This window comes from Anser anser (assembly GCF_964211835.1).
Source record: "Anser anser genome assembly, chromosome: 2".
Classification (NCBI taxonomy): Eukaryota; Metazoa; Chordata; class Aves; order Anseriformes; family Anatidae; genus Anser; species Anser anser.
The window spans coordinates 45,002,088-45,028,243 of record NC_139721.1 but is presented as its reverse complement, the minus strand read 5'-3'; the positions used below and the strand labels follow the sequence as shown (position 1 = coordinate 45,028,243).

Sequence of the window (26,156 nt, the reverse complement as noted above, 5' to 3'; positions counted from 1 at the left end):
AAGGGATGCAAGGAGGTACTCCAAGCTCTCATGGCCAGGCAAAGGTGGGAGAAAATAAACAAGTTGATCATCAGTGAATCTTGTGTCTCAGAGACCCAGAAGAGCCCTTAATTTTTAAATTCCACCTCATAAAAGTAACGATAGCCTTTTTATTTAGCAGGGTAGTCAGTGTAATTTCACTCATAAAAGCAGTGAATTTGCTTACAGTTTTGAACTTGCAGTGAAAAGGATAGTCTTAGGAATAACAGGTCTTGCCTGCTGGCTCTTTGCAATTATTATCCCAGTAAGCAGAGGAGATATTAAAAAATTCCAACCTAAATGGAGACTTTTGTTTTGGACAACTTTTATGTGACTTCCGTTTGCTGCCAAATTACACGGAAAAATAAATTTGGTCTACAGTACCTGCTGGGGTCCGAGATTAACCATCAGTCACCTAACTGTCCGACAGACATCCGCCAAATCGCCCAGCTCTATAGGCACACCTAGAACGCCTTGGTGAATAAAAGCCACGGAGGGGGGACAAGCTCCCTCCAGCGCTTCCCCTTCGCTCTCGGTCTTCATATCCATAACCTCCTCCAAAGGGACCCCCCCACCTCAGCCTGCCCGTGGCCAGGAGGCCACGCTGGCGATGCGGCCCATCTCGCCAGGCCTTGGGAATGCCCAGCTCGGTGCCCTGGGCGAAGCAGGCAGCGGCAGATTTCCCCAGCAGCCTACGTCACGGCCAGGCCCAGAACGCTTTCGCGAGCAGCCCCCTTCGCTGCGCCACCCACCAGCCTCCCCAGCGGGTCAGGATAAGCTGCCACTGCAAATAAAAAAGAGAACGGTGCTCACCCGAGCCCAGTGCCCAAGCCGGAATATTTTTAATTGCCGGGTTTCCTTTCCCAGCTGCCCCCCCCCCCCCCCGCCGCCACCCCAGACGCAGACAAAAGAAGCTTAGCTTGCGTGACCCGGAGCACAAGAAGTAAGAATAACGAGTTCAATAGGCAAAACCTACTTGGAGCCACCAGTTCCCATCTTCTCACATAGGAAAATCTGTAGCCTCTGCCACCGCCGAGCATAATAACCCTGCCGCCGCCAGACCCGCGCCGGGCTCCGCGGCTCCGGAGCCTGCCGGGGGATGCCACGCTACCGTACGGCATCAGCGGAGTTTGGGCTTTATGGCTGCGAGACTCGCGCAATCCCAGGAAGAGTAACAAAACAGAGCGAGCGGTCATGTGCGAGCCCATCTCCCTTTGTTGAGCATCCTCTCCCCGCCGCCGCCGCCGCCAGCATCCGAGCCGCGCTCCGGAGCCGGCGAGGCGCGTTCCCCCTGCTCGCCGCCTCGAGGGCTGCGGTCTAACAATAAATAAATTATATATATATATATATATATAAAGGGGGAAAAAAAATAAAAAAGCAGGCGAAAGCCCCGCTCTCCCGGGGAAACCCCCCCGGAGCAGGCAGAGGGGCTTTGTGCCAGCTGCCTGCCCCGCACAATGGCCGGGGCCGGCGGCGGGACAAAAGCCGGGGCCGGGCCCGCAGCCCCGACCCGCACGGCCACCGGGGGCACCGGGGACACCGGGGGCACCGGGCACCGGGCACCGGGCACCGGGCACCGCGGACGCCGGGCACCGGCGGCGAGGCGGCGGGGTGTGTTTGGTGCGCGCTCGCTTTAAATCAAAGGACCACAAAGAGCTCGGCGGTGTCTAATGTGACAGGCAAACGCAACATGGTGATGATGACTTGGGGGAAGAGGGAGGAAGGAGCCAACTGTGGCTGCGGCTCCCCCTTTGCCTCTCGCTCCCGGAGCGGGCTGCAGCGGCCGACATAGAACAAGGAAGACAATTCTCTACTAACCGTGGTTTTGACTGGCACGTACAGCACTTGCTTCCCTCCTCCAGCACCACCACTGACCTCGTCCGAGTTGCCGAGCTGGAAGCCTTTAGATTTGACCCAGAATTTGAATTTGGCGTTATCCGTCGAGCTCGACTCGGAGCCGTTCAGGAGCTGGACGATCCGCTCGTATTTTTTACGGGTCACCGTCTTGGTTTTCCCCGAGTCCCCGTAAGTCCTGAGGCACCAGTCCTGAAACTGCCGGTACATGTCCCGCTCGCCGCTCTCCATCGTCTCCCGGTGCCCGCGCGCGCCCCCGCGCACCCCCGCGGACACGCGCGCCCCCCGCGGGCCGGGCCCGGCCGCGCTCGGCACCTGTGTGCGCCCCGCAGCGCGCAGCCCCCGCCGGGGGAGGGACGGCACCGAGGTCCCGGCGCAGGCAGGCAGAGCCCGGCTGCTTGTTTTTTGTGTCTGTGTGTGTGTGCGTGTGTGTGGCGTGGGGCTGCTCCGGGCGGGGGGGGGCCGGGGGGGGCCGGGAGGGGGGTGGGGGGCAGCGGTCTGCTCGGTGGAGTGGCGAGGTTCTCCTCTTTTTTTGTGTTTTTTTTTTTTTGGATTTTATTATTATTATTATTATTATTGGACTGGAGCGGGGCTGGCTGGTGGAGGCTCCTCTTCTCCTTCCTCCCCCGGTACGTGCTCAGTCCCTTCAATAATCGCGCGAGGCAGGACTATCCCGCTGGCTCCGGCAGCCTCTCCTCGCCCGGAGAGGGTTCGGGCGGATAAATAATTAAAATCCCATCCCTCGGCTCAGCGAAGAGAAAAGGAAATATTGACTCGGGTCCTTCTTCTTCTCCACGCATCAGCTGCGCCCGGATTCACCCTGGATAGCGCAGGTGAATGGGAAAAAAAATAAAATATAGATATATATAAAAAAAAAAAAAGCGAGAAGAAAAAAAATCCCACCCTCCTCCTCCAGCCCGGCAGCCTTCTCGAAGGCTTTCTGTCTCTGTCCTGGCGGGCTGTGCCTCTCCCTAAAGCAGCCCCGCCGCGCAGGATGGAGGCAGCACTGAAGGGCAAGCTGCTCTCCTCGCTCCCCCTTTATTCCAGGGCTGGGCGGTTTTGCCTTACATCTCCCTGCTCCGGGCATGAAGGTGCTGGAAAGAAAGAAAGTTCTTACCTGCTGTTTTCTAAGCCTAATACATCCGATCCGCGTTTTAAGTGCATATATTTCTATTTTTAATTTTTTTTTTAATTATTTTTTTTGTAAGGGTCTGTGAGCATCTCACTTCCTCCCGTTCAGTCCCATTGAATTTTCGATGCCTTTTTAGGAATTTTCCTCAATTTATTTACTCTGCCATCCCGGCAGATGGAGGAGGAAGAAAAAAAAAAAAAAAAAGGAAAAACAAACAGCCAGATATCTAGGAGATAGGCTCTCGGGTGTCGGACCGGAGGAGAGCGAGCTCAGTCCCAGGAGGATGCTGAAGGCAAGGAGGCGGCTCTCGGGTGCTGTGCCAGGGCAGTGATGGTGCTCCCATGCAGGACTCCTCGGCTGCGGGGGATCCTCTGCTCTCCGTGCTGCGAGGCATCCAAGTAAGTTTGCGTGCGGATGCAGAGCAGACCCCCCTTTTTATTGTTATTATTTAAAGAGGGAGGGGGGGAGGACGAAGAAAAAAAAAAAATCTCGTTTTTTTTTTTTTTTTTTTCCCCTTTTTGCCACAGTTTCAGCTCACGCCGGGCAGGACATCCCCTGCGCTTCCTCGCCGCGTCGCCTCTCCGCGGCCGCGCCCGCCCGAGCCTCCTGCATCCAGGGCCGGGCCGGGCCGGGCCGGGCTGATCCGGGCTGCTCCGAGCCGGGCTGCTCCGAGCCGGGCTGATCCCAGCCGGGCTGCTCCGAGCCGGGCCGGTGCCTCCTCGCCGCTCCGCTCCGCGCCGTGCTCCGCGGCGGCGCCGCACCGGGCCGTGCCCCGCGGGGCTCCGCGCCCCCCCCGCGCCCCCCCCGCGCCCCCCCCGCGCCCTGATTGGCCGCCGGGACAAAAGTTTCGGTGGCGACGGCGGCGGCGGGCGGCGGGCGGCGCTGTCCCGGGCCGGGACGGAGACGGGAGACCCCCCCCCGGCCGGCGGAGGGGGGTGGGGGGAGGATGGGGAAGGGGGGGGTGGAAGGAGGGGGGAGCGTTTCCATGGCGATGCCGTGTCCCGGCCCCCCCCCCCCCCCCCTCACCGCACCGCCACCCCCTTTCTCCGCGCGCACCCGGCTCAGCTGACACATCATTAGGCAAGGAGCTAATTAGCGCTTATTGGAGCACGGCGCCGCGGCGGGGGGCTCGAGGCTTCCGCGACCCCGGCGGGAGACCCCCCCCCCCACACACACGCACCCCCCACCCAGTACCCCCCCTCCCCACCGCCGCCGGGCGCGGGGGACGAGGAGGAGGAGGAGGAGGAGGAGGAGGAAGAAGAGGAGGAGGAGGAGGAGGAGGAGGCACCGCGCTCTTTGCGTCCGGGCATCCCCGCGGGGGCGTCCCCGGGTCCCCCCCTCCCGGTTCCCCCCCCCGGTCCCCGCCCGCAGCGCCCCCTGCTCGCCCCGGCGGCTCCCGTGCAGGTGCACGGCGGTCCCCCCCCCGTCCCCCCCCCGGCCAGCCCCCGGGACCGGCCCCCCCGGGGGGAGCCGAGGCTTTGTATGGCCGGGAAATGAGCGCGGCGGCCCCGACCCGGCGCTGGAGGAGCGGGGGGCGCTCACAAAGGATGCGGTGTGCGGGGGGAGGTGGGGGGGAGGGGACCCCCCACCCCCGGCCACCCGCCCAGGAGGTTCTGTGGGCTGGGGGGGTTACTTCAGGGTGCTGTTATATTTGGGAAGGGGTCGCGGCACTGATAGGGTGCGCTGCTGAAAGGGTCTGGCGTGCAATGGTGCTCATCCCAGCCACCGGGGGGGCTCCCGGCAACTTCCATTCTGGCAGACCCGGAATCCAAATCCGATCCCCCCACGAACGGGGGGGGGAAGGAGGGAGACACACACCCCAAGTGGTGATACACACGGTTATAGCATGCATGGGCTGCTGGAAACAGGCAGGAGCACCCTGGCACATCAGAAAATAATTCCATATCCAGGAGTGCTGCTCTGGATCACGTGAAGAGCCTCATCCCCTTCCCAGCAGACACAAATTCCTGAATTCAGTCGGGCTTGGATCATGCCTTAATAAAACCAGGAACCCTCGTTATTTTTTTGAAACTGGTAAATGATGGGAGTGGGAACAAGTAAAAGCAGATGGAAACCAACTGTGGAGTGGATCAGGGACAGAGAGTAGAAGCTAGCATAATACTCAGCTCGTCTGAATTTATTTCTTTGTTTTACAATTTGGGGGTTTGATTCACGGTGAAAGGTGCGGATGTTTTATGAGTGGTTCCATCAATTAGCTGGGCAGAAGTCCCAGGAGCATCCTGGAACTCCACCATCCCAGGCAGTACACCAGCACAGGACTCAAAAGTGATGCCTTTCATAAAAAAAAATGGTGATCTGAATGAAGTCAAGTGTGTGGTATATGACTTCACTTTCATCCAAAAGTTCTTTGTAGAATATATTTACATAGCATCCATAACCTTCTGCAGAAGGCCCACTGCGTCCTGGGCTGCACAGAGTGGCCAGCAGGGCAAGGGAGGGGATTGTGCCCCTCTGCTCTGCCCTTGTGAGGCCCCACCTGGAGTGCTGCGTCCAGGTCTGGGGCCCCCAGTGCAAGAAGGATGTGGGGCTGTTGGAGTGGGTCCAGAGGTGGGCCGTGAAGATGATCAGGGGGCTGGAGCACCTCTCCTATGGAGAAAGGCTGAGAGAATGGGGGTCATTCAGCCTGGAGAAAAGAAGGCTCCGCAGAGACCTTTATAGCAGCCTTCCAGTACTAAAAAGTGGCTTATAAAAAAGATGGAGAACAACTTTTTAGATAGGCAGATAGTGATAGGACAAGGGGGAATGGCTATAAACTAAAAGAGGGGAGACACAGATTAGATATGAGGAAGAAATTCTTCACTCAGAGGGTGGTGAGGCCCTGGCACAGGCTGCCCAGAGAAGCTGTGGATGCCCCATCCCTGGAGGTGTTCAAGGCCAGGCTGGACGGGGCTTTGGGCAACCTGGTCTGGTGGGAGGTGTCCCTGCCCAGGGCAGGGGGTTGGAACTGGGGGATCTTTAAGGTCCCTTCCACCCCAAACCATTCTGTGGTTCTATGAACCTATAGGCATTATGTAGGAGCCTAAATATACAGTAATTTCAGCAGAATTTATTTGGTGAGTTTATAATACAGAATCTTTTATGTCTGATTTTTAAATCATCCAAGAATCTGAAATCGAAAATATAAGTTTAAACAAGGGAAAATGACATGGGGTTAGGTTCACTTTTTTTTTTTTTTTTTTTTTTGGTATCAGAACTGACAGGGTTTAATAATACAGATGGGACTCTGCTGGCAATGAAAGGAGCTGACATAGATTCTCCTTCTGTCAAGACTTCTAGCGACACCCCGTTATTAATCAGCTGAACTTCAGGGAATCCCCTGAGCATCCTTGGGGAATGGAGCTGCGTTGGTCCTTCGAAGCCATGGACTGAGGCTCTTTTGCCATGTTCTGCAGAACTTGCTTCCCTTTGTCAGGAAAGGAAAGCTTCTGTCCTCTGGTTTGGAGACAGCCTGCGCACAGCAAATCAGTGCACTGCTGTATTGTTTGCTCTGCCGGCAGCCTGAAACAATGCAACACCAACAGATGTGTGAACTTTTCCATTCATTGTAATGAAGTGTTAGTTGCAAAACAGAGTTTTGGTGATTTAAATTGCCTCGTATGCATCAGACTGTGAAAGAGGTTTAAAATAAATCATGAATAAGTTATAAATATTGTATTTTTGGAATTATCAGCTCTAACAAGTCCACTAGCAATAGAAAGTGAAGACTTAGGCAGAATGAGGCCTGATGTCTCTCATTAAAGTTACCAGTGTTTCAAGATGAAATTACAGTGTTATGGTGACGTAGCTCTGATTCCACAGAAAAGGCTGAGAAGATACTTTCAAATTTTTAAAACTTGCTAAAAAAAAAAAAAAAAAGAAAGAAAAAGAAAGAAAAAGAAAAAAGAGAGAGAGAGAGAAGGCTTTTGGCTGAAAATTATCATCCACGTTCTGCCAAGGAAGAGTGTTTTGAAACCATTCACCGTAATATCCCAGCAGGTTGTGCATGATGTGGAGTTACTGGATGGTTAAGTGTAGTCTTTGAGAGTAAGAATTTTCTCTCTTTTGTGTTTTTTCTTTCTAATTCATGGACATAGAAAAATTATTTTAACACATCTAGCTTGCCATGTGCATGAGTTCCAGTGGAAAGCCTGCTTTCTGTGCAGGCTGCGCGTCTTCCTTGTAGAACTGTGAGACGATATTTTTAGGAATAAAGAAACTGCAACTCCAAACGATTTACCTTTAACTGCATGTCTGCTAGTGCCTTTCCTCTCTGGAGGGAATTTCTGTGGAGGTCTATTGTTGCGTCTCTTACAGCCCGGTGATCGCAGTAACAATGAGCGCTGGCAGCCCTAGCTTCTGTGGAGGCAGAAGTCATTGTTCACGCACCGCCTGGGTTTGCCTCTGCTGTCTTGCTTTGCTCTCAGGTATATGGCAGCATCCCCTACAGTTAGGTAATCCAGCACGGCGGTATATCGGGGGAGGCAGGACCCCGCTGCTGTTAGTGTCCACGAGGAGGAATTGCCACCGTTCCACCTGCTGGCATCACTGGCGTTCGTAATAAATGTAGGTGATCCACATCATTGGCTGCTGAGAAGATCAGAAACTAGACGGGTGGATTCTTGGTAGTATTAATGTACGAAAACTGCAAGCAAATGAATGCCTCCGGGTGTTTGATCTATCAATCAGGGGACCCTACGGTGAAGCCAAGCCTAAACTATTAAAGCCTTATTGTTGAATGTAAATGTTTCCTAACCATTTTGTATTGTTTCCAAATCCAATACTTGTCTCTATTTTTTCAATAGGTTTTGTTCAGTTATTCCCAAGTTTGGAAGATAAAGAGTAGGTAGACCAAGGCAATGACTCAGAGATGGATTAGAAGAACAAACTTGATTGCTAAGTCTTTGGGGGAAGAAGACTGTATGTTCCTGGGCTTGTATAGAAACCAGGAGACCGGTGCCATAATTCTGGTAAGGATTTTTTCATATAGAGTGATGTTGATGATGCTGATGAGAATAATATTGAGATATATTCAGTATTTGCCTTTTAACAATCTCGTTTGGAGACATTTGGAATCTCTTATGGAAAATACACAAACTCCCTTTCCCTTACTGCAGTTAGAAAAATTCATACTCGACTTCATTCTACAAAGCTACTTTGCTTTAAATAGCAGTTCTGCAAAACATAACTTCACATATACCTTTTACTCCATGCTTTATTACTAAGAATATTTGCATGAAAACAGGGTCTTTGTTTAAAAGTTACTGCTTCTTATTCATCACAGCTCTTTGGGTTGGAAGCAATTACAGTACTCTACAGAAGGCTCCGATCCCTTCAGAGGAGGAAAATACAGGCAGGAATAGACAAACTTTTAAGAACCTAAGCCTTTGTTTTCATGCAAATGTCCTCATTTCCTTAGTAATAAAGGATAAAGGGAGGAAAAGGGAGGAAATATGTGACACGCTGAAAAAAAAAAAAAAGTTTCAAACGTGTTGAGTTTTCTATGTGGGCATCAAATGTTCTTTAACGTTATAATGATGCCTTACGTTCAACTTTGCTTGCTTTTATGCTAAAGGAGAAGGTGTGCTCAGAGAATTAAGAGTGTTTTTTTTGTTTTTGTTTTTGTTTTTTTGTGTAGGGTTTTTTATTCTTTCAGTGGGTGATGTATCTTTCTCAGCAAGAGCAATATTGATATAAACCAGCTACTGGAGTATCACCTACTGTGATGTCTAAACCAAGCCGGGACTAACAATGCAGTGCTGAAAATGCTAGCAGCCTCTCTCTATTAGCATTCTCGACTTTCTTACTGTGGAAGAAGATGTGATCACTGGAAATTTTGCCAAAAAGTTTCAGATACGGTTACACAGAGACTGTTTCAGGCACTACTAGGCAAAGCCAACCATAGGGTGGAGCGTGATTAACCAGCTGGCACTCTGCACCTTACAGCAGGAGGAAACTGTGGAGGAAGGAGAAAGAAGAAGAGAATTACTCAATCTGAAATATCTGGCAGAACACAACATTAATCCCTCCCCAGGGTAAAATATCATCCAAATTTCACTTTTGCATCTGATGTGGAAGAGAGTGTGAGCAGCATGGGGTCCTCCTGCCGCTTCATGACATTGAAGGGTTTGCTAGCTAAGGACCAAAGCAGAGAAACGAGCGTCACTTCTCATTGCAAATATTACTTCCTTCACTAGTCTGTGGTTTTCAGGTCCTTAATCTAATCGGTCTTTCTTCACAGCTGAAATCTGCTCAAAGTTGTCCCAGATTTGTGCCGCTGAAGCCTTAATATAACGTGCCCATGTTTTTAAACTAAAACACCATGGACAGGGTCACAGAACGGTCCTAAAAAAGTGCCCTTTCAGAAACTGTCGGTTCTGCTAGATTTTGACTCAGTAATGTGTGTGTGCTGTTTTAATGTCCTGAATAAAGCTATCATCAACACACTGAATCAATGCTGTTAACACCAACTTTGAGCAACAGAAGAGTATAAATAGTGTGTGCCCTCATGTGACTTTCCCCTGCTCACCAAATGCAGCTTATCTCTTGCACACTTGTTATGCTGGTCTCCTTGTTCCTGTTAAAATACTGAATAAATTTTACTCAATATAACCCCCATTCCAAACAACAACAACAAAAGATCATTAACTAAAAAGAAAAAAAAAAGAAACACAAACAATGCAATTGATTAAATAAAAAAGTATTCTCAGAATATCTGGGGGTTTATATATTAAAGTGGGGTGCAAATCTCAATTTACCAAAAATAAAAGTAGTTCAGATGCAAGAAGAAATTTTTGTTTGCTCTGGAGGGTTCTCTTGGTTGTTTGCTTGTTGGTTGGCCTGCTATTTGTGTGTACTCTGACAGGGTTATCCTGACAAAAGCAGGTGTTACAGATGCCATTGCACCAACAAACTATGATTCTGATTGCAGTTACTCAGGGAAGAGAACAGCCTGGAATAAACTATTGCAGCAAAAGCACAGGTTTTCTGGTTGTAAACGTCATCAGAACTGAAGGTATAGATACAACTAGTACCCCTAAATTGCTATATGACTGTAACTGTTAGCAAAGTTCAGATACTTACATTGTCTCCTAATGCAACATCCTCCAACTGCTCAGTAGTTGCACTGCTGGCCTTATTATTTCGCTGTGGACTGAGGCACAGCCTGCAAGGCATACATGGCCAAAACTTCCCATGTGGCATCAGCTGTAGAGGAGGGGGCTGTAATAAAGGTTAACACATCCTGCTGCTGCTCCTTGTGCCATTTCAGAGGACCTCTGACCAAGGTAGGTCCCTGTCACCTGTAAGGGAGCAGGACACTGCCACAAATCAAAGGCAGTGGAGAATTTTGATTCATTATTTGGGGAAGATGCCCAGGATTGGGTGTGGGAGGTAATCATTGTTATATCCTGCAGATCTCCCAGTTTAGGAATACAGTTCTGGAGAAGACCTCCTCTCAGGTCCTATCTAGTGTAAGTAGTCAAGGAGGGGCTGCAAAACTCCTACTTCACATTTTCCCATCACTACAGGACTCTCCCAACACCTTATGTCACTCTGGAAACCTGCAGAAAGAGACTGAAATCTGCAATAGTTTGCAACAACAGGGAAATTGTCGCGGCTCTCTGATTTCTAACCAGCTGTGCCCCTCACTAAGCAGTGCAGCAAGGAGGCACTAACTGTGAAAGACGACAGCACTCAGGAATTAAACGACGTATGAGCTGAGGACTGTCCCTCTGTGCTCTGTCTCCGGAGTTCTGCCAGAATCACCGCATTTATCTATACCAAGACCTTGAGGGATATTTGTTATAAGAAGCAGGTTTATTTAGACCCTGGAATGACAGTATGTTTCCTCAATCCCATACTCAGAGTACATAGAGCAAAGGCCAAAATCAAAGTCATCTGACAGTGAAGCTTTAGATATGATGGAACCAGGCATCACCATGACCACTCTGCCTGTGCACCTCTTTGATACAGCCCCTCACTGTGAGCTAGTATATGGAAAGAGAAATAAGAGAGAGAAAGAGCAGCAAAAATGCCCATGTTGTTTCAGGAAAGACTTCTCTTTTAAGAGCAGTGAGATTTCTCCACTTGCTATCCACTACCATTTATTGACCCCACTCTAAAATATAAGAAACGCAAAACCAGTTTTTCCAAAATGATCCCGATGTCTTATCTTTCAGATGCTAACCCAAGGCAAGTCTCCAAAGTACTTCTGAGGCTTGACCATTGTTGCTAAAGACTGAGCGATTCACCTGAACCAGCATGTTCTCTTGTATCACTTTGATTTCTCTCTCCCCAAAGGAAAGACCATCTGAAAAATAAATAAATAAATAAATAAATAAATAAGTAGCTCATTGGACAGCGCTTCAAGGCCCTACAACTGAAAAACTGCCTAACGAAAAACCTCAATAATGGCAGCAGTATGCCTGAAATTTGAAGGATCGCATGAGTATTTGTATTTATCACCACTAACCTATAGAGAACAATGCTGCCTTAGCAAAGTCCACACTCTGTTTAACACATACTGAACTTTGCATTGTTAAGCTCTATATATTTCATGTTTTTCCTATTGAACTTTGCATAAGGGTTTTTATGGAAGAAAGTAAAATCGGAGCTCTTTGTACTTCACACAGCCATCTTTTAAACTGGAGGTGTACTTTGTTTTCTGAAATTGATATCCCCTTTCAAACAAATATGCAATAAAAAATGTGTTCATGTGTGAAAAAGCCATATGCAGTGTTGAAATTCTGGCCAACTTGTTATACAGATACTACATGCTGGAGAAATGATGACTCAGTGGGGGAATTTTACTCATCGTTTTATGCGCTAAACTCCAGAAGCAAAATCTTGCCTTCGCTGCTCTTGGTCATGCCAGAGACCAGGAAGAAGTAGAGATGTGCATGGGCATACATGGGAGAGCTTAGAAAGCCATTCTAATGGTTTTACTGGGTTGTTTTTAATTTGATGTTGTTGTTGGGGGGGGGGAACACATTAAAATTACATTTACTTTTTCTGTAAGATCAGGTAGTGTCATGGTGTTCCCAGTCTCTAATGGGAAGGAAAATACCATTTTGGCCTTTGCCTCCAAACTTGCAAGAAGCCCAGATCTGTGACAACTCACTCTGTCATTGTACATAACATAGGCAGAAAGAAACCTGCTGTCAAATTACTGACTTTCTATTTTTCGTATTAATTTTTTTAACCAATCAACAAGATGTAACAGATAAAGTATACACACAGTAGAGTCAAAATTTTTCCATCATACAGTTAGCTCATGCAGGCTGACCCAATTGTTCACCTTGCTCTTTTCTATCATCTTTATATATTTATCTTGATAGCACATCACTTGCTACAGGCCTCTGAGAATGAATGAAAATACAATTGCACCAGTGGATGCAATATGCACAGAAAACAAGGAGCTGGTTTACAGACATACCGCAGGAAATAATCATGGTGTGCTGAAGACAAATTGTATCACTTCTTTTCTGCTCTCAAAACCATCCCAAAGCAAAGATCCAACACTAAATGTTCCCTCCTCAGGCCACTTTAAAAGGTGAGCTTGAAATACATCCTAAAGGATAACTACAGGGAAAAGGCCTTTCCAGATATCTCTCTGTCTTTATTTCTCTGACATTGCTGGTTGTCCTGGCTATGGTAGGTACCATTCCCAAAAAAAAACGGAAGGGGACACATCCAAGGAAACTACCTGTGGCTTTGTAGAAAAATCCAGATACCTTAATTCTGGCCAGAAAAACAAGCAATGATCGCAAGATCTTGGAGCACACATAAAATAAAATCTGTTTATTAAAGGGCTTGTTGCATTTTCTTCTCCCTCTCCTAGGCACAATTTAGAGAGAAATGGAGTAGGCACAATTCTAGAGAAGTAGCTGACGTGTTCTTCAAATAAATCCAGTTCTCTGTTGCACACCACTCCTGCCAGATCCACCCCCTTTCAGACTGAACACAGCTACGCTCAGGATCTCCAGGCTCATTTCAGGGCTTGGTATATATATTTATGGTATTGGGATTTTGTCTGTACATATAAAGGCTCTCTAAATATATAGAAATATTTAAAAAGTAACAATAAATAATCTGCTAAACCTCAATGCAAGGATGTGTCAGTGCCCCGTACCTGCTGAAGCATACCTCTAGGTAAAGCCGTGTTGCCCCTGTACTTGCAGGGGAGCAGCTCTGACTGAAGCAGTGCTCAGTTCTGGTGTCCTCCATCAGGGACTGGTGGGGAACAGAGAGGGGTTCACAGGCGGGCTACAAGAGGGGAAGGGAGATATCTCAGTGGGAGACTTCAGTAGATCGATCTATTCAGCTTAACACAGACAAGGTTAAGGGGAGAGTCGGTTATAGCTTATAAATTTCCACTCTCCCTGTAGTCATGGAGTAGAGGACCAGGGATTTGATAATATATGTCATTTCAGTCAAGTGGAAAACTGCCTGACAAGAACCAGTGAAATCTGAAACTAGACATTTTAACATGGAAGGTAATTAATTATTAGAACAATTTACCGAGGACTGTAATAGATTCCCCATGCCTAGACATTTGAAGTTGAAGTTAATTGATTTTCTCAGAGAAATTCTCCAGTTCATACAGGAGTTAATTCAAGAATGTCCTGTACCCTGTGTAATACAGAAGACTAAAAATAAAAATAAAAATAATAAAAATAAAAATAAAAATAAAAATAAAAATAAAAATAAAAATAAAAATAAAAATAAAAATAAAAATAAAAATAAAAATAAAAATAAAAATAAAAATAAAAATAAAAATAAAAATAAAAATAAAAATAAAAATAAAAATAAAAATAAAAATAAAAATAAAAATAAAGTAGATGATCACAAATAGTCTTTCCAGCTTTGTGATCTATGAATTTGCACCAAGTATCTAATGCATAGCTGCCTATGTCTTATATTCTCCTAGTAAACTAGTAAGTATGATTCAAACATTTTGTCTTTATTAATATTTGCTTGGGAAACATACAGTGAAGGACTGTAATGTAAACTACATGCTTACTGTCTATGTAGGATATTTTGTCTGACATATGGATTCAAAAATTTTAAGGCACCATCTAGCCTGTATACCTCTGGCACAGAGCACAACATTTCTCTCCACAGTTCGTTCGCTACACGAGGAGCTGATGCCCAATTGATCCCTTCCAACAGGTATGTGGCTACACTCCACCATGGGCAAACGGGAGAAAGCTGGATGCGCCACTGCACACCCATCTCAGTTGAATTTGACCCCAATTTTTATGTTTGTTTGTTTGTTTGTTTTTAAATGAGGTTTTGCCACTGCTGCCAACCACCTTGACTTGGATTTCAGTGAATTCCACTGGATGAGCCAAAATGATGCAGTATTTGCAATAATGAATATACCCATGAGTTCAATTAATAACTCACTATGGATTTTGTTATGCAAAACTAAATGTTAAATAAGATGCCAGTGGACCTGTCTGACCAGGACTTCTCTATTCCTGATCAACTTTCACTTAGGTGTGTGAAATAAGAAGCAAGGTCTTCCCAGCCACTGCGCCGAACCAGACTGCCCAAACCCAGCAGTGTGTTTGTCTTGGAGCAATGCAGTGCTCAATACAAATGTTACTTGACCTAGAAAATGACTGCTCACAAGGAAAAGGAGAAGCTTTGCAATATTTTGATGGTAAGTCATGGAGACCAACTTGACAGAGAACTGTAAATAAACATTGCTTAAAAGCATAGCTCGGGGCAGTTATGCACAGCTCATATGAAGCCATTACAACACACACAGCAATATAAAAGAGTCAAGGTAGTGGAGGGAGTGTCTTTTATTACGGCTGGAAAAAAATGAATACAATTGTTCTAATCAAAGAGGTTAATTACTTTTTCCTGCAAACTTTGTCTCTCATGTCTTTGAACTACTGTGGCTACAATGCTGCTGGTCTTTCTGCATACACAGTGTTGTTGACAGAACTGATTTTACAGACAGCACAACATACTTGAGCTGAGAAATAAAACAAAAGTAATGATTGTACACAGTTAAACATGCACTTTAAGGCAAAGGTGAGAAAACCAATTGATCTTCTCCCTGTTTGTTCAATAGATTTTGTTGTTTTGTTTTGTTTTGTTTTTTTTTAACAAAGTGAAATGACATATTTGCTTTATAAAAATAATGCCCTCTCCCTCCACATTAGGTCCAGAAGTTCAAATGTTGTAGAAGTAAAAAAAAATAGAAATTAAAAAAAAAATAAAGACTTAAAGAATCCACACGCTGAACTATTCATGTCAGTTTCTCATTTCATAGAAGACATCCTTTTATGACTTTTTATCCATGATCAAGTGATTTTTATCCATGATCAGGTCATTATGAGTTGATCTTTCTTCAGAAAGAGATGGTACATGATTATATGTAGAGAGAGATTCTATCTCATTCTGAAGAAAGATCAATTCATAATCACTTTCTTAACTTCTTATCAAAATATAATGGAGACTTTTTTTTTTTTAATTAATCTTTAGTTGTAACCAGGAGCAAAGCCAAAGAAAAGAGTTCAGACACCAGGTATCACAAGCTTTTTCTGCACAAGTTAGGTGGCAGCAACACTAACAGAAAATAAAAATACTTCCCTCTCCCACCTTCCTTTCTGAAGACTGAAACAATCACTCATTTACTAAATGACTTTAATGTAGAGCTACACTTAGACTAGAGTGTTAAACACCTGAATGAGACTCGGTGTGCACAGGGTAAGAATGATTCAGATACGGAGAGATCTGCCTAGCGTTTATGTGCATTAACAGCAGAGATTAGTCAGTCAGCTCTGTGCGAGTGTTCATGTGGCAAAATGAGCAATAAATGGCAATGCATTGGAAAGCATTAGAGTTTTTTCGGAGGATGAGGTAGAAGGAGGGAAAATTGCTGCTATCCGTGGTGCAATTTAACAGGTAACAGCAACTTTGGAAGAATAAAAAAAGCAATCAGAGCCTCACCTATTTGAAATAGTGGGTCAATTAGGTGATTACAGAGTGATCCCTGATTAGCACGCTGTTGGGACAGTTCCTGCTTTTGACATGACTTCCTGGCTAATGTCACTCAGGACATCCACAATGGCCTGGTATTTTATTTGTCCAGCTGAATTTTGTTGGTAGTGATCACTAAATATATAGCCAGAAATTTTGCTAATAGCAAGGAACAACTGTCCCTTTGAGAAAGGCACCCAATGCAGTGAACGTGGTCTGGAGGTTCAAGATAACCTCACACAGAACTCTTCTGTTGGTGGAAAAAAACAACCAGTCGGGGCAATACTGGCAGACCACTGCTAGGCTGTCATCTGGCATTGCTAACACTTAACCACTTACCACTTAACTTTTAAAAACATTTTTCAATATGGGAATTCTGCAATCGAACCCACCAGTGAATAGTTTGCTCTAGTTTCTAATGCAAATCGCTGTTACTGGATAATCCTGCACTTTAGCTATGGGAGATGTACTGGCTATAAGTGGTTTGCCTGTTCTGAGACCTCCACTTCCACGTACCTACTTTGGGAACTCAATTGCTGCTAGCAAATATCGGTAAAAATCACTCATTGTCCAGAGAAGTTTCTCGGGGGAATGCTATGCCTGGCTGCTTTACGCAGGCTCTGAAAAAGCATTTCGAAATTTCACAGCAATGAAATGTAAAAATCAGCACCGCATTTAGCATGCACCTTGGGTCTACACACAGGGCCAAAGCCAAGGGCACGTCTACCAGGCAGTCCCGAGGCACCAGGGCATCCACAGCTGCAGCAGCTTCCAGCCGCGGCAGAGCCCACAGTGGGACAATCGACCCCGTATCCTCGTCATGAGGTTATTGATGGGGGATCCATGATGGAATAGCATGGGGTGTTTTTTGCAGGTTCCTGAATAAATGACATATTGCCAAAAGTATTTCCACATGCCTTTCTGAGATCTTGCTGCAAAGGAGGGAGAATTTAACAAGCGTGCAGCATAAATTTGTGCCACTCTGTTCCGGGGTTTTGTATTATTGATGCGAGCCTCAGCAAGAGCTGGTTGTAATTAGCCCGATGCTGGGGAGCCACACGGCCTGTTCCTCTCCTGCCGTTTCGGAGCTGAGCAAGGAGGCGAGGACGTGCCTTTCTGTGCACGGGCAGGGCAGGTGGGCAGGCCGCATGCCACCACACGGGGCCTGCTGGAAAACCCGCTGCACGAGGCTGTCGCTCCCCCTCCCATGGCTGGAGAGGTGTTAACACAACATTTCCCAACCTGGAGATCAGAGCCCCCGGAGACCAGGCAAATCTGCAAAGTTACCAAACAGCAGAGCAGAGGTGCGAGAAGAAATGTCTTCTGCAGGTGGCCTCTTTGCAAGGGCAGCAGTGGGTAGCATCGGGCCGCCGCACGCTTCTCCCTCCCCTTTCCCTTTGTCTTGGCTTGGGTGCCACACTGCCACTTTTTTCTACTCTTCAGCACACTTCCAAATATTTGTTTTGTAAATAGCGACAGACATACGCGGTTATATTTATCTGCAGAGGTGACTATTTTAGAAGCCCAAACTGAGAAGTGAAAACTTTTGAAAGCTTTAATTTGTCTGTTCCTGTAGATAACCATTTCCAAAGAAATTATTTCCTTTAAAGAGACAGATTTTTCTGTGACAATAATGTTCTCGTGTAGTAGAGGATATAGTTTTACAAATCAGACACAAGTAAAAGCATTTTTCATGCTGCTCAAACCAAAATGCATTCATGGATTTCAAGGAGAGAAAAGCCAATTTCTCGTCTAATTCATTGTTCTGTGTAACACAGGTCACGTAATTTCATCTGGTTTCTTAGTAACCTGTAATTCTCTAGGCATGTGCTCAGGAAGACTGACATTCTCCACAAGTTTAAAAAACATATATATTCGTCTGGTCACATGTGAGATGGAGCTTTAAGGAGATGGGCTTAGCCTCTACCTGTAACTAATCAGCTGTCCCCCAGCTGATGAGATAAGGCTAACAAGCAGCTTACTTAAGGGAGGGAGCTGCTCTGGGGCTAAAGAGAATGGGTCATGGTAAGGATAAGGCTCTGTTATGCAAACCTGGGTGATCTGCCTGCTATCTGCTGGTGGTAGAGAGCTGGAAAGAGTCAGGTGGTAAGATTTGGCCTACATGGCTTTGATTTATGCTTCTGGCTGCTTCAGTCCCGTTAGGAAGAGTCTCGGGTAAGTGCTGCTGGTGTTCAGTTTGGCTGCGTAGCCTTCCAGCCTACTCAAGGGAAACCGAGGGCTGAGAAGAAAACATTCAGCTGACAAAAAGGCTGTTTCATTGCAGCAATTGTTATGGACCTGAGTGAGATATTTGATTGTGGTATGTCTGTTGTCTTGTAACAGCAATTGATGTGTTTTTAATGCAGTGGTTTATCTGTTTTTATCCCTGAACTATGCTACAACTATAAAATCTTACAAGGAAGATGAAGAGTTTATCATTTTGCACTCTAAGCTCTGCATAGGATGGGCAGTGTGCAGAACTACTAGGGAGCATGTCAACCCCTTCTGTACCAGTTCTTCTAGTTCAGTAGTGAAAGCATCTGTACTATACCATGGACTTCAAATCTTGCTGGAGCATGCATTAAAGCCTTGCAGTACCAGGTGCTACACACAAATTGGTTTGGTAGCTCCCTCCAACCAAGTTCTTGCCATCTGTCATTGTGCTGCTGAAATGGGTCCCTTAATCCGGCGGTACGAATGCTCAAATCTATAGAGAGGCTTATGCAGATGCCCTCTCCCGTTTGTAGTTCAGGCAAAGATCCAAAAAAAAAAAAAAAGGAAGGGGGGAGGAGGGGTGCCTGGGTATCCAGGGCACAAATCAGGCAAGACTTAAAAGGCGTGAAACCCCTCTTATCTTTTGGTCTCACTTACCACCAAAGCCCCTGTGTGGTGCATGTGGGTTTCGCCCCGTGGTTCTTGCCCAGTTAAAGGATAAACAATGGCTAGAGGCTGCTTTCCTTCCCTGTGAATGAGTCCCTGCACTACACTAGATGGCACTGCTTAATACTCACGTTTTGCTCTGTCGGCTCCCTGGATCTGGAGCATCCTGTAGCTGCAGCTTCATTGTACTTCGGCCAGTGCTCTGTGGTGGCTGGTGACAGTCACCTGCAGGGAGGGATTCAGGGCAGTCATGGAGCAAGGAAGCAGTAATGGTTGTTAGAAACCTGTGCTGGCTTCACCTCACTTCACCTCTTTACCCTGGTGAACAGGTAAAACAGAGGGTTTTAGCAATTATTTAAAAGCTGAGTTCCGATATTACCTTTGGCTCTTGTTAACAACCCCAATCTTACTTCCTTCATGAGTGGAATAAATGGCATTGACAGAATTGCTGCAGACATTGGTCATTGTACCAAGCAAGAAATATGAGTGATAATACAGCTGTTAGATCAATAAGCATGGGGGAGGACGAGCTGTGGGATAACAAAACTCTTTGCTCTCATCAATATACTATAGATTTGGCAATAAGCAGCTGGGTTCCTGTTCTCAGAACAGGGTTCAGCTAATCTTGCATCTTGTCTCTTGCAAGGTGGGTCTGATAACAGGAATTCTGTTGAACTCCTTAAATTCTTTCAGATGCCAATCTCATATTGTGCCCTTCACTCACTAATAAACTGCTGAATGCACTTAAAATGTGAAAGCATGGAGTTCTAGTATTTTGTGTCCTTTGTAGGCATGCACTGTATTTTCAGACAGTCAAACATTAATTTTCATGATTCGTGTACAGCTTTTGCATGACTCTCAAAGTGCTTTTATAAAAGCAGCTATCAGTTCCTGCACAGATCTCCAGCAGTAAGGAGGCAACAAAGTGCTCCTACCCTATGCTAGATATGTTGAAATCATCTGGGCCTGGAGTGTTAAAAACAGACTAAAGCCATGTTAGAACACTGTGAATATTTCTAAAGATGGGTGAAGTTCTAGAGAATTTAAAATGGGATAGTGTCCTCAGAAAAATGGTGAAAACATCGGACTGGTAGCTGTAGAATGGTCAGCCTGATGCTAGATCCTAGGAAAAGCAGAAATAAGTAGACTGGTAAGTAGTTGTGGGAACTGCAAGGTAACAAATAACTTCTGCTGGTTTCTCATGGAGAAGGTGGCCTGACACATTACTTCCTCTGGCATAGAAGCACGTCTCTTAGCTGTGATGAAGCATCAGAGACTTCTTGCTGTTTTAATGCTGATCCATTTGGTCTCTGACTTAGGCAATGGAGGTGAGACCTAAATCTGAAGATGACTCAAGGTGAAAGGGGCTGCAAGTGTATGCAAGGATTAGATTAGAATTTAAAAGATCTGGGGGGGGGGGGGGGGGGGGGGGGGCGGGGAATAATAAGGTTTAAAAATACTGGCTGGGATTCAGTAAGGACAAATAAGATGCAATACATTGGTTAGTGGATAGTTCCCCTCAAAAAGAGGATGAAAGACAAGTGGTGAGGAATTTTTTAGATAAGTCTTGGGAGTATAGCTAAACATAAATCTCAACTGTGCAGTTGCCAACACTCCCCCTAAATCTCATAAGAGTGGGAGATACAGACAAATATAGATTGCAAGACACATGGAAAAATCCTTTTTCCACCCATCATTGATCAAACCTCAGCTGGAGCACTGTGGCTGGTTTCGGATATTGTACTTCAAGAGCAATGTGGCACACTTGGAGAGCATCCAGAGAAGAATTACATGGTCTCCCTTAGTAAAGAACATAATCTGTGAAGAAAATATATATTTTTTTTAAATAATTTAAATTAATGAAGAAAAAATGGGGATTGGTAGGAAAGGAATGATCACCATTTTTCAAGTGCATACTGTTTCAGAGGGGAAGAGAATAATCTCCTAAAATATGGTAAATAAGAGCAAAGTCTTTGAAATGGTGTAAGAAAGATTAGGGTTTGATGTGAGCTAAAGCTCTCAAATGTTGTATGCCTGAGGGAGCTGTGGAGTTCCCATCAGGGTGAGTTTTAAGTCAAAATAAAAGGACGTTGGCAAGAACTGCCATGAACTACAGGAGGTATAGTGAATCCTGCCTTGATCCAAGGAGAGGGACTAGATAGAAAAACAGTGCAGAAAGGTACTATTATATTTAATAGTAATTTTTATTTAAAATATGCATCTGTGCAACATGATGGATTTAGAATATACATATGCTCTACATTACACACCTGTATATATTGGTACTATATCACCTCATTGTATTGGTATTTATTCCTCCACTGAAAATATTCAGGGATGTTCAAGTTGAAAAAGGCTGAACAATATTGATAAGGGACTGCTCATCACATGCTACATGATTCAGAAAACAGCTGTAGAGAGGAATCATTTGATAGGGAAAGATGTGTTAAGTTTTTGATTTGCCAAAAGAGTATCAGATTCCTGCCAGATACTTAATTTTGCCAACACAAAACTTCAGATCCCTTAATCATAACATGGCAAAGGAGATGAAACAGGGAGGCATCTCATGTTAAGTCTGAAAAAGTTTTCATCTTTTTGTTTTTATCAGGCTTTCTTGCAATTCATTTTCTTTTTCTGAATAAAACGTTGAATTTTTTCAACATTAAGTCTCAGCACGTGATTAAACTGAGAAGTTGGATGTGAATTGTTTGTATGAGAGTCTTGCAAACTAGAGATTTAGTAAGAGGTACGAGTAGATATTCAAGGAGTCTTGTGTTAGGAAATGGACTAATCATCTCTTTTCAAATCTTAATTTTGTCAGATTTTTAATGGCTGTGGAATTTACACCCAATGCAGCACTCAAAAGTTTTTTTTTGGTTGTATAAACATTGTTGGTCAGATGACAGAAACATGCTAAACCTTAATTTGAAGACCAGGTACAAATGTAATTCTATGTATAATAAGTATTATAGGTGGATTTGAAAATGTTTCAATCAATATTAAGTACCATGTTACACAATAAATTGAAACATAACCTTTGCATTTGAAGATGGTAGGAGTGTATACTTGAAAGAGAAGGGGGAAATATATGAAAGAAATCGTGTTTCCCTGAAAAGCCACTTTAAAAAGAAAATATTGTCTTTCATGTCATCTTCCCCTGTTTCTTTCAGAAAGATGATTGTGCTGTGGATAGCAAGAGGGCTGTGTTTCATTGGTGTTTCACTTAGGGGCTTCCTTTCCTCTGCTTGCTCTTTGTTCTCTTGCACTCCCTGTCCCAAGTGCCCCGACTCAGTGGACGTCCCCATGGGGGTAGCCCTGTGCCGACTGAGAGCTGCACCAGGTGGCCAAGTGGCAAGATGCTGGCCTCCGCAAATGCCAGAGAGCTCTTGGGAATATAACCTCCCTGTGTTTCTCTCAATCCTTAAACAGATTTTGAAAATCTCTCCCTAAATGACTTACAGCCACAAACTCAATTGGAAATCAAACTTTTTTTTTGCCAAAGTAATCAGTGTACTTTAAAAATCTGCCCTGTAGCTTCAGCCCATGTGCAGAAAGATATCGTGTGTTGTCTGAGTTTTATACAGCCTACATTTGCTGTTATGAAACTTCTATTTCTGCAGAGTTATTGCCATCCAAACTCACCAAGGTAACTGTGCTGAAGAACAAATGCAGTTCTGATGGAGACTCAGTGGAAACAAATTTAGAGATTTCATGTTTTTTTTCTTGATATTATTGTGCTTCTGAAAAAGTGAATTGTTAGAGGACCCCCCCTCCTGCTTATCCAGCCAAATGTCTGTTCCTGGCTTCTTGGAGGCTGCTCTGCAGTGAGGAAACAATTGGATGGGAAGCACTACACACCGAGGTGCTGCAAATAGGCAATGCTTCTTCTCAGCACCTCAAATTGGTTTTGTCATGTACGATCATAACACAAGCTGGATACTGAAAAATTGTGATTCGATAATTTGAGTTCTCATCTGAATTGGCACAAATAATGCTAAACACTTTTCATGAAATCTACTTTAATGATGGAAATATTGCTGATTTTTTTGGTGCAAAGGTACATCTGTTTTATTTACAGCAATGCCCAAAGTTAACTTTAATTATTTCACTTTGCAGCTAATAAGTAATCTTGGCTCAGTGATGAGGTCTTCTTACTCACGTGCGTTTCACCTAAGCAGCAGAGATCACATGTTCATATAGAAAACATTTCAAAGGTCTTCTGGCCACTAAGAAGAATAACTTTCAGGCCTGCTCACATGGTCAAACCCTGTAGAATATTTCCTACATGAAGCTCTTAATACTTGTAGCTTTCTGTAAATTCTACAACTTGGACACTTTTTGTACTGAAAAGTATTGTTTTCTGCTTTTGTTTTTATTTTGACCACAGTAACTTCAATAAATGCTTACGTGAATCAGTATGGTTTGATTTTATTTTTATTTCCTTTTTGTCTGTTTTCCTTCATACATTTCCAAATGATTTTTAAGGAAGTGTAAGCTCAAAATTGAAAGGTCAGTTTACAAAAAAAGTTATTTGTTTTAAATTAGACAGTCATAAAGTACAATGCTAGCTACCTTTATATATTACGATACTCCACAGCATGGAGACTGAAAATTAAAAAGGAAAGAAGAGTTAAAGCAGGATTTCACAGCTATCCCCGAAGGGCATCAACTTCTAGTGTGAGAAGGAACTTGCACTAAAAAAAATATGCACAGCCTCAGTCATGATCTGTATTTCTTTTCTGTGATGGCTATTAAGAGAGCATGGCAAGAGGGCAGTGGTCTTAGCTAAATGCATTCACAAAACCTAGAGCATGCACTAAATGAGAAATAGGCATAACGAATGCTTTTCAGGCACTCGCTGCCAGAGGCTGCACGTTTCATAAGATCCTTCCTCCAAATGTGTCATTGCATACAAGTGGTTGGCAGGCATACGTGTAAGAAGTCTGAGTACTGACGGTTTTGGTGGTCCTAACATTGCTTTTTTTCATTTTTCTCCCTTCCTTGCTCTGTGTGCAAACGTGCAGGTGGAGGAGAGAGGGAGACGGAGCATGTAATGAGTGTCATGTTTGTTAGTTGTGGAAATAGCACTCTCCTTAATGTTTTCTTCCTTTCAGAAGCTCACATTTGCTATTTTAAGTCTCCTAGCATCTTGCACAGGATACAGAGATGGCACACAGAAAAGCTAGGCTGGGCCATGCTCCATCAGCTTGAGAAGCAGACGCTGTCATGTGGAAACCACCACCAAGCCCAGCAGCGAGGTGCCCTGAGGGTTTGCTCTGCTCTTCTGCAACCCCTCTTTGGGCTTGGCAGTGGGCTGTGGGCTGCCTCCTGCCCAGAGGAAAAAGCTTTGAACCTCAGGAGCTCTTCTGTCAGTACTGGTTGTGCAACAAAACCTGAACAAGAGAGAAATAGATTTGTCATTTCTGCAAAGGCACTGAGACTGTGTCCCAGCGTGCTGGTCATACTACTGCTTTGTGGGTAGCGGCTTGGTTGCTGTCAGCAGTATTGCTGGCTGTACAGACTGCAGGTGGTCTGCTCATACAGGAGGAAAACACACATGTTCTGTGCAAATCACAAATAGTAAAGAAATGAGCAATATGGTTTCAACTGCTGGTATTCTCACATGTGACTTTCATGACATTGCATGTATGTGCAGCAAGCTCCATGCAACAGAAGGGGGCAAACTGCTGAAAATGAAACTTGGCAGAATGAATCAAATGCCGTACTGCTGGCCATCAAGGTTTAGGCTGCACGTCTGCTTTCTCTCCTCCTCATGAAATGCAGCAAATTTAACTCAACATGGCAGTTTTGTAAGGCAAAGAGGAGGGACAGTCAAGGGTGTTTATGGATCAGACTTTCCATTCACAGTTTATGTCCACACAGCAAATGGCCCTGAATTATTCAAACGTTTTTGGAGTGGAATTCCTACCGGGTGACTGGTGTATTGGTGTTACTGAAGTGGTTTCCATTTTGTGAATTGGAGAGAGAGGAGAAAAAAAAAAAGGATGCTAGCTGTAAACTGTAACATGCTTTGCACATGGCCCTGTCAGCTTCTCAAAGGTCTAAACTTGATTTGTTTAGCAGCCTGAGAGGAAGGTAAATGCTCATTTTACAGGCAGGAAAATTGGGGTTATTGAAGTACTAAAGCAATAATAGAAGTAACCTTCTCTAGTCCTTCTTTCTACTAATCCATCAGAATGGATTCGAGCATTTCAATTCCCAACTTGTTTTTTTCTTTTCAGCCACAATTTTCATACCTGTTTTAGAAACATTTACAAGTATATGGTCCCCTTGGGAGCCTTGCACAAAAAGTTCCTTGTGACTAGGAAAATAAAGATAAAACAAAGTACTGGGAACCCCCATCTTAGAGATTTCAAATGTGATTCATCTGAATATTTTGAAATGTTATAAAATAGCTGCAAACATAAATAACAGCATTCCAGTCTTCCCTAGCCCAATAAAACAAGAGCAGAGACCTAAGCGTAAAATCCCAATTCAACACCTAGTTGCAGGTTTGTATTTGAGGCCTTAGCAGGAACCTTTTGCATGTTGGCCTGGCCTCAGTCAGATGTTTTTCACTGGCACTCTTTCCCTTGGTGTTCAGCCCGTGACTCTCGTTGTGCTGAGGAGAAGTTGCAAGCACGTGCAGAACAGCAGCAGTTTGCTCAGCAAGTTGCGAACACCTCTACGTGTTGGCTGAAATAAAGCTGATCCAATAAGAAATGCTTCACTGCAGCACTGATACTGATGTAATACTTGTCTGTGCTAAAATTACAATGGCTAAACTTTAGGAAGCTGATGAAATTAAACTAATTATGCAAATAAGAAGGGCCCATCCTGAGATTTTCTGTGCAGTAGGGTTTTTGAACTACTTTGAAGTACAGTGCAACACATATTTGCTAGACCTACCTTTTTTCTGGTTTTTATGGATTGTCACATCAGAGGAAACTCCCCCTCACAAAACCAGTACCAGCCCAATTCAGCATTGATATATATCCCCAACCTCAAGATTCAAGGGGATCATTACGAAAATTTTTCATCATAATCAACTATTAACATGTCTGCAAATTTTAAACCACTTGTGTACTGGCAATATGAAATTTTATGCTGCTTTTGACCTTCCTGAATTGGTTTAAGCCTTACGTGTAAAGGATAGACAACAATTCTTTCTGCAGTCCTTCTGACCAGCTCGTGCTGGAAAATCACTTGGCTTGCTAGTCAAGTCACTGACTGTGTGCATTACAAGTAATTCTCGTTAAGAAAAAAAAAAAAGGAA

At 44.8% G+C, this 26,156-nt stretch overlaps 1 protein-coding gene and 2 long non-coding RNA genes across 10 annotated transcripts in view; 1 reads left to right on the top strand and 2 right to left on the bottom strand.

Moving 5' to 3' along the window:
- NOL4 (nucleolar protein 4) overlaps positions 1–2,256 on the bottom strand; it is a 191,058-nt gene extending 188,802 nt beyond the window's left edge. For 2 of the 8 annotated variants that reach the window (XM_083823470.1, XM_083823467.1), the window contains exon 1: positions 1,837–2,172. In XM_083823470.1, coding sequence (XP_083679596.1) covers positions 1,837–2,103 — 267 coding nt within the window. In that variant the 5' untranslated portion in view covers positions 2,104–2,172. The other 6 variants (XM_083823471.1, XM_083823465.1, XM_083823466.1 and 3 more) reach the window with 6 other exon arrangements.
- A 143-nt stretch (positions 2,257–2,399) lies between these two features.
- LOC310893932 lies at positions 2,400–3,122 on the bottom strand. The gene is made up of 2 exons (XR_014579416.1): positions 2,990–3,122; positions 2,400–2,692 (listed from the first exon to the last, which is right to left on the bottom strand). It is a non-coding gene; the product is annotated as an uncharacterized lncRNA (long non-coding RNA).
- Positions 2,729–9,671, top strand: LOC310893930. The gene is made up of 3 exons (XR_014579413.1): positions 2,729–3,402; positions 7,807–7,971; positions 8,640–9,671. It is a non-coding gene; the product is annotated as an uncharacterized lncRNA (long non-coding RNA).
- Positions 9,672–26,156: the final 16,485 nt, after the last annotated feature.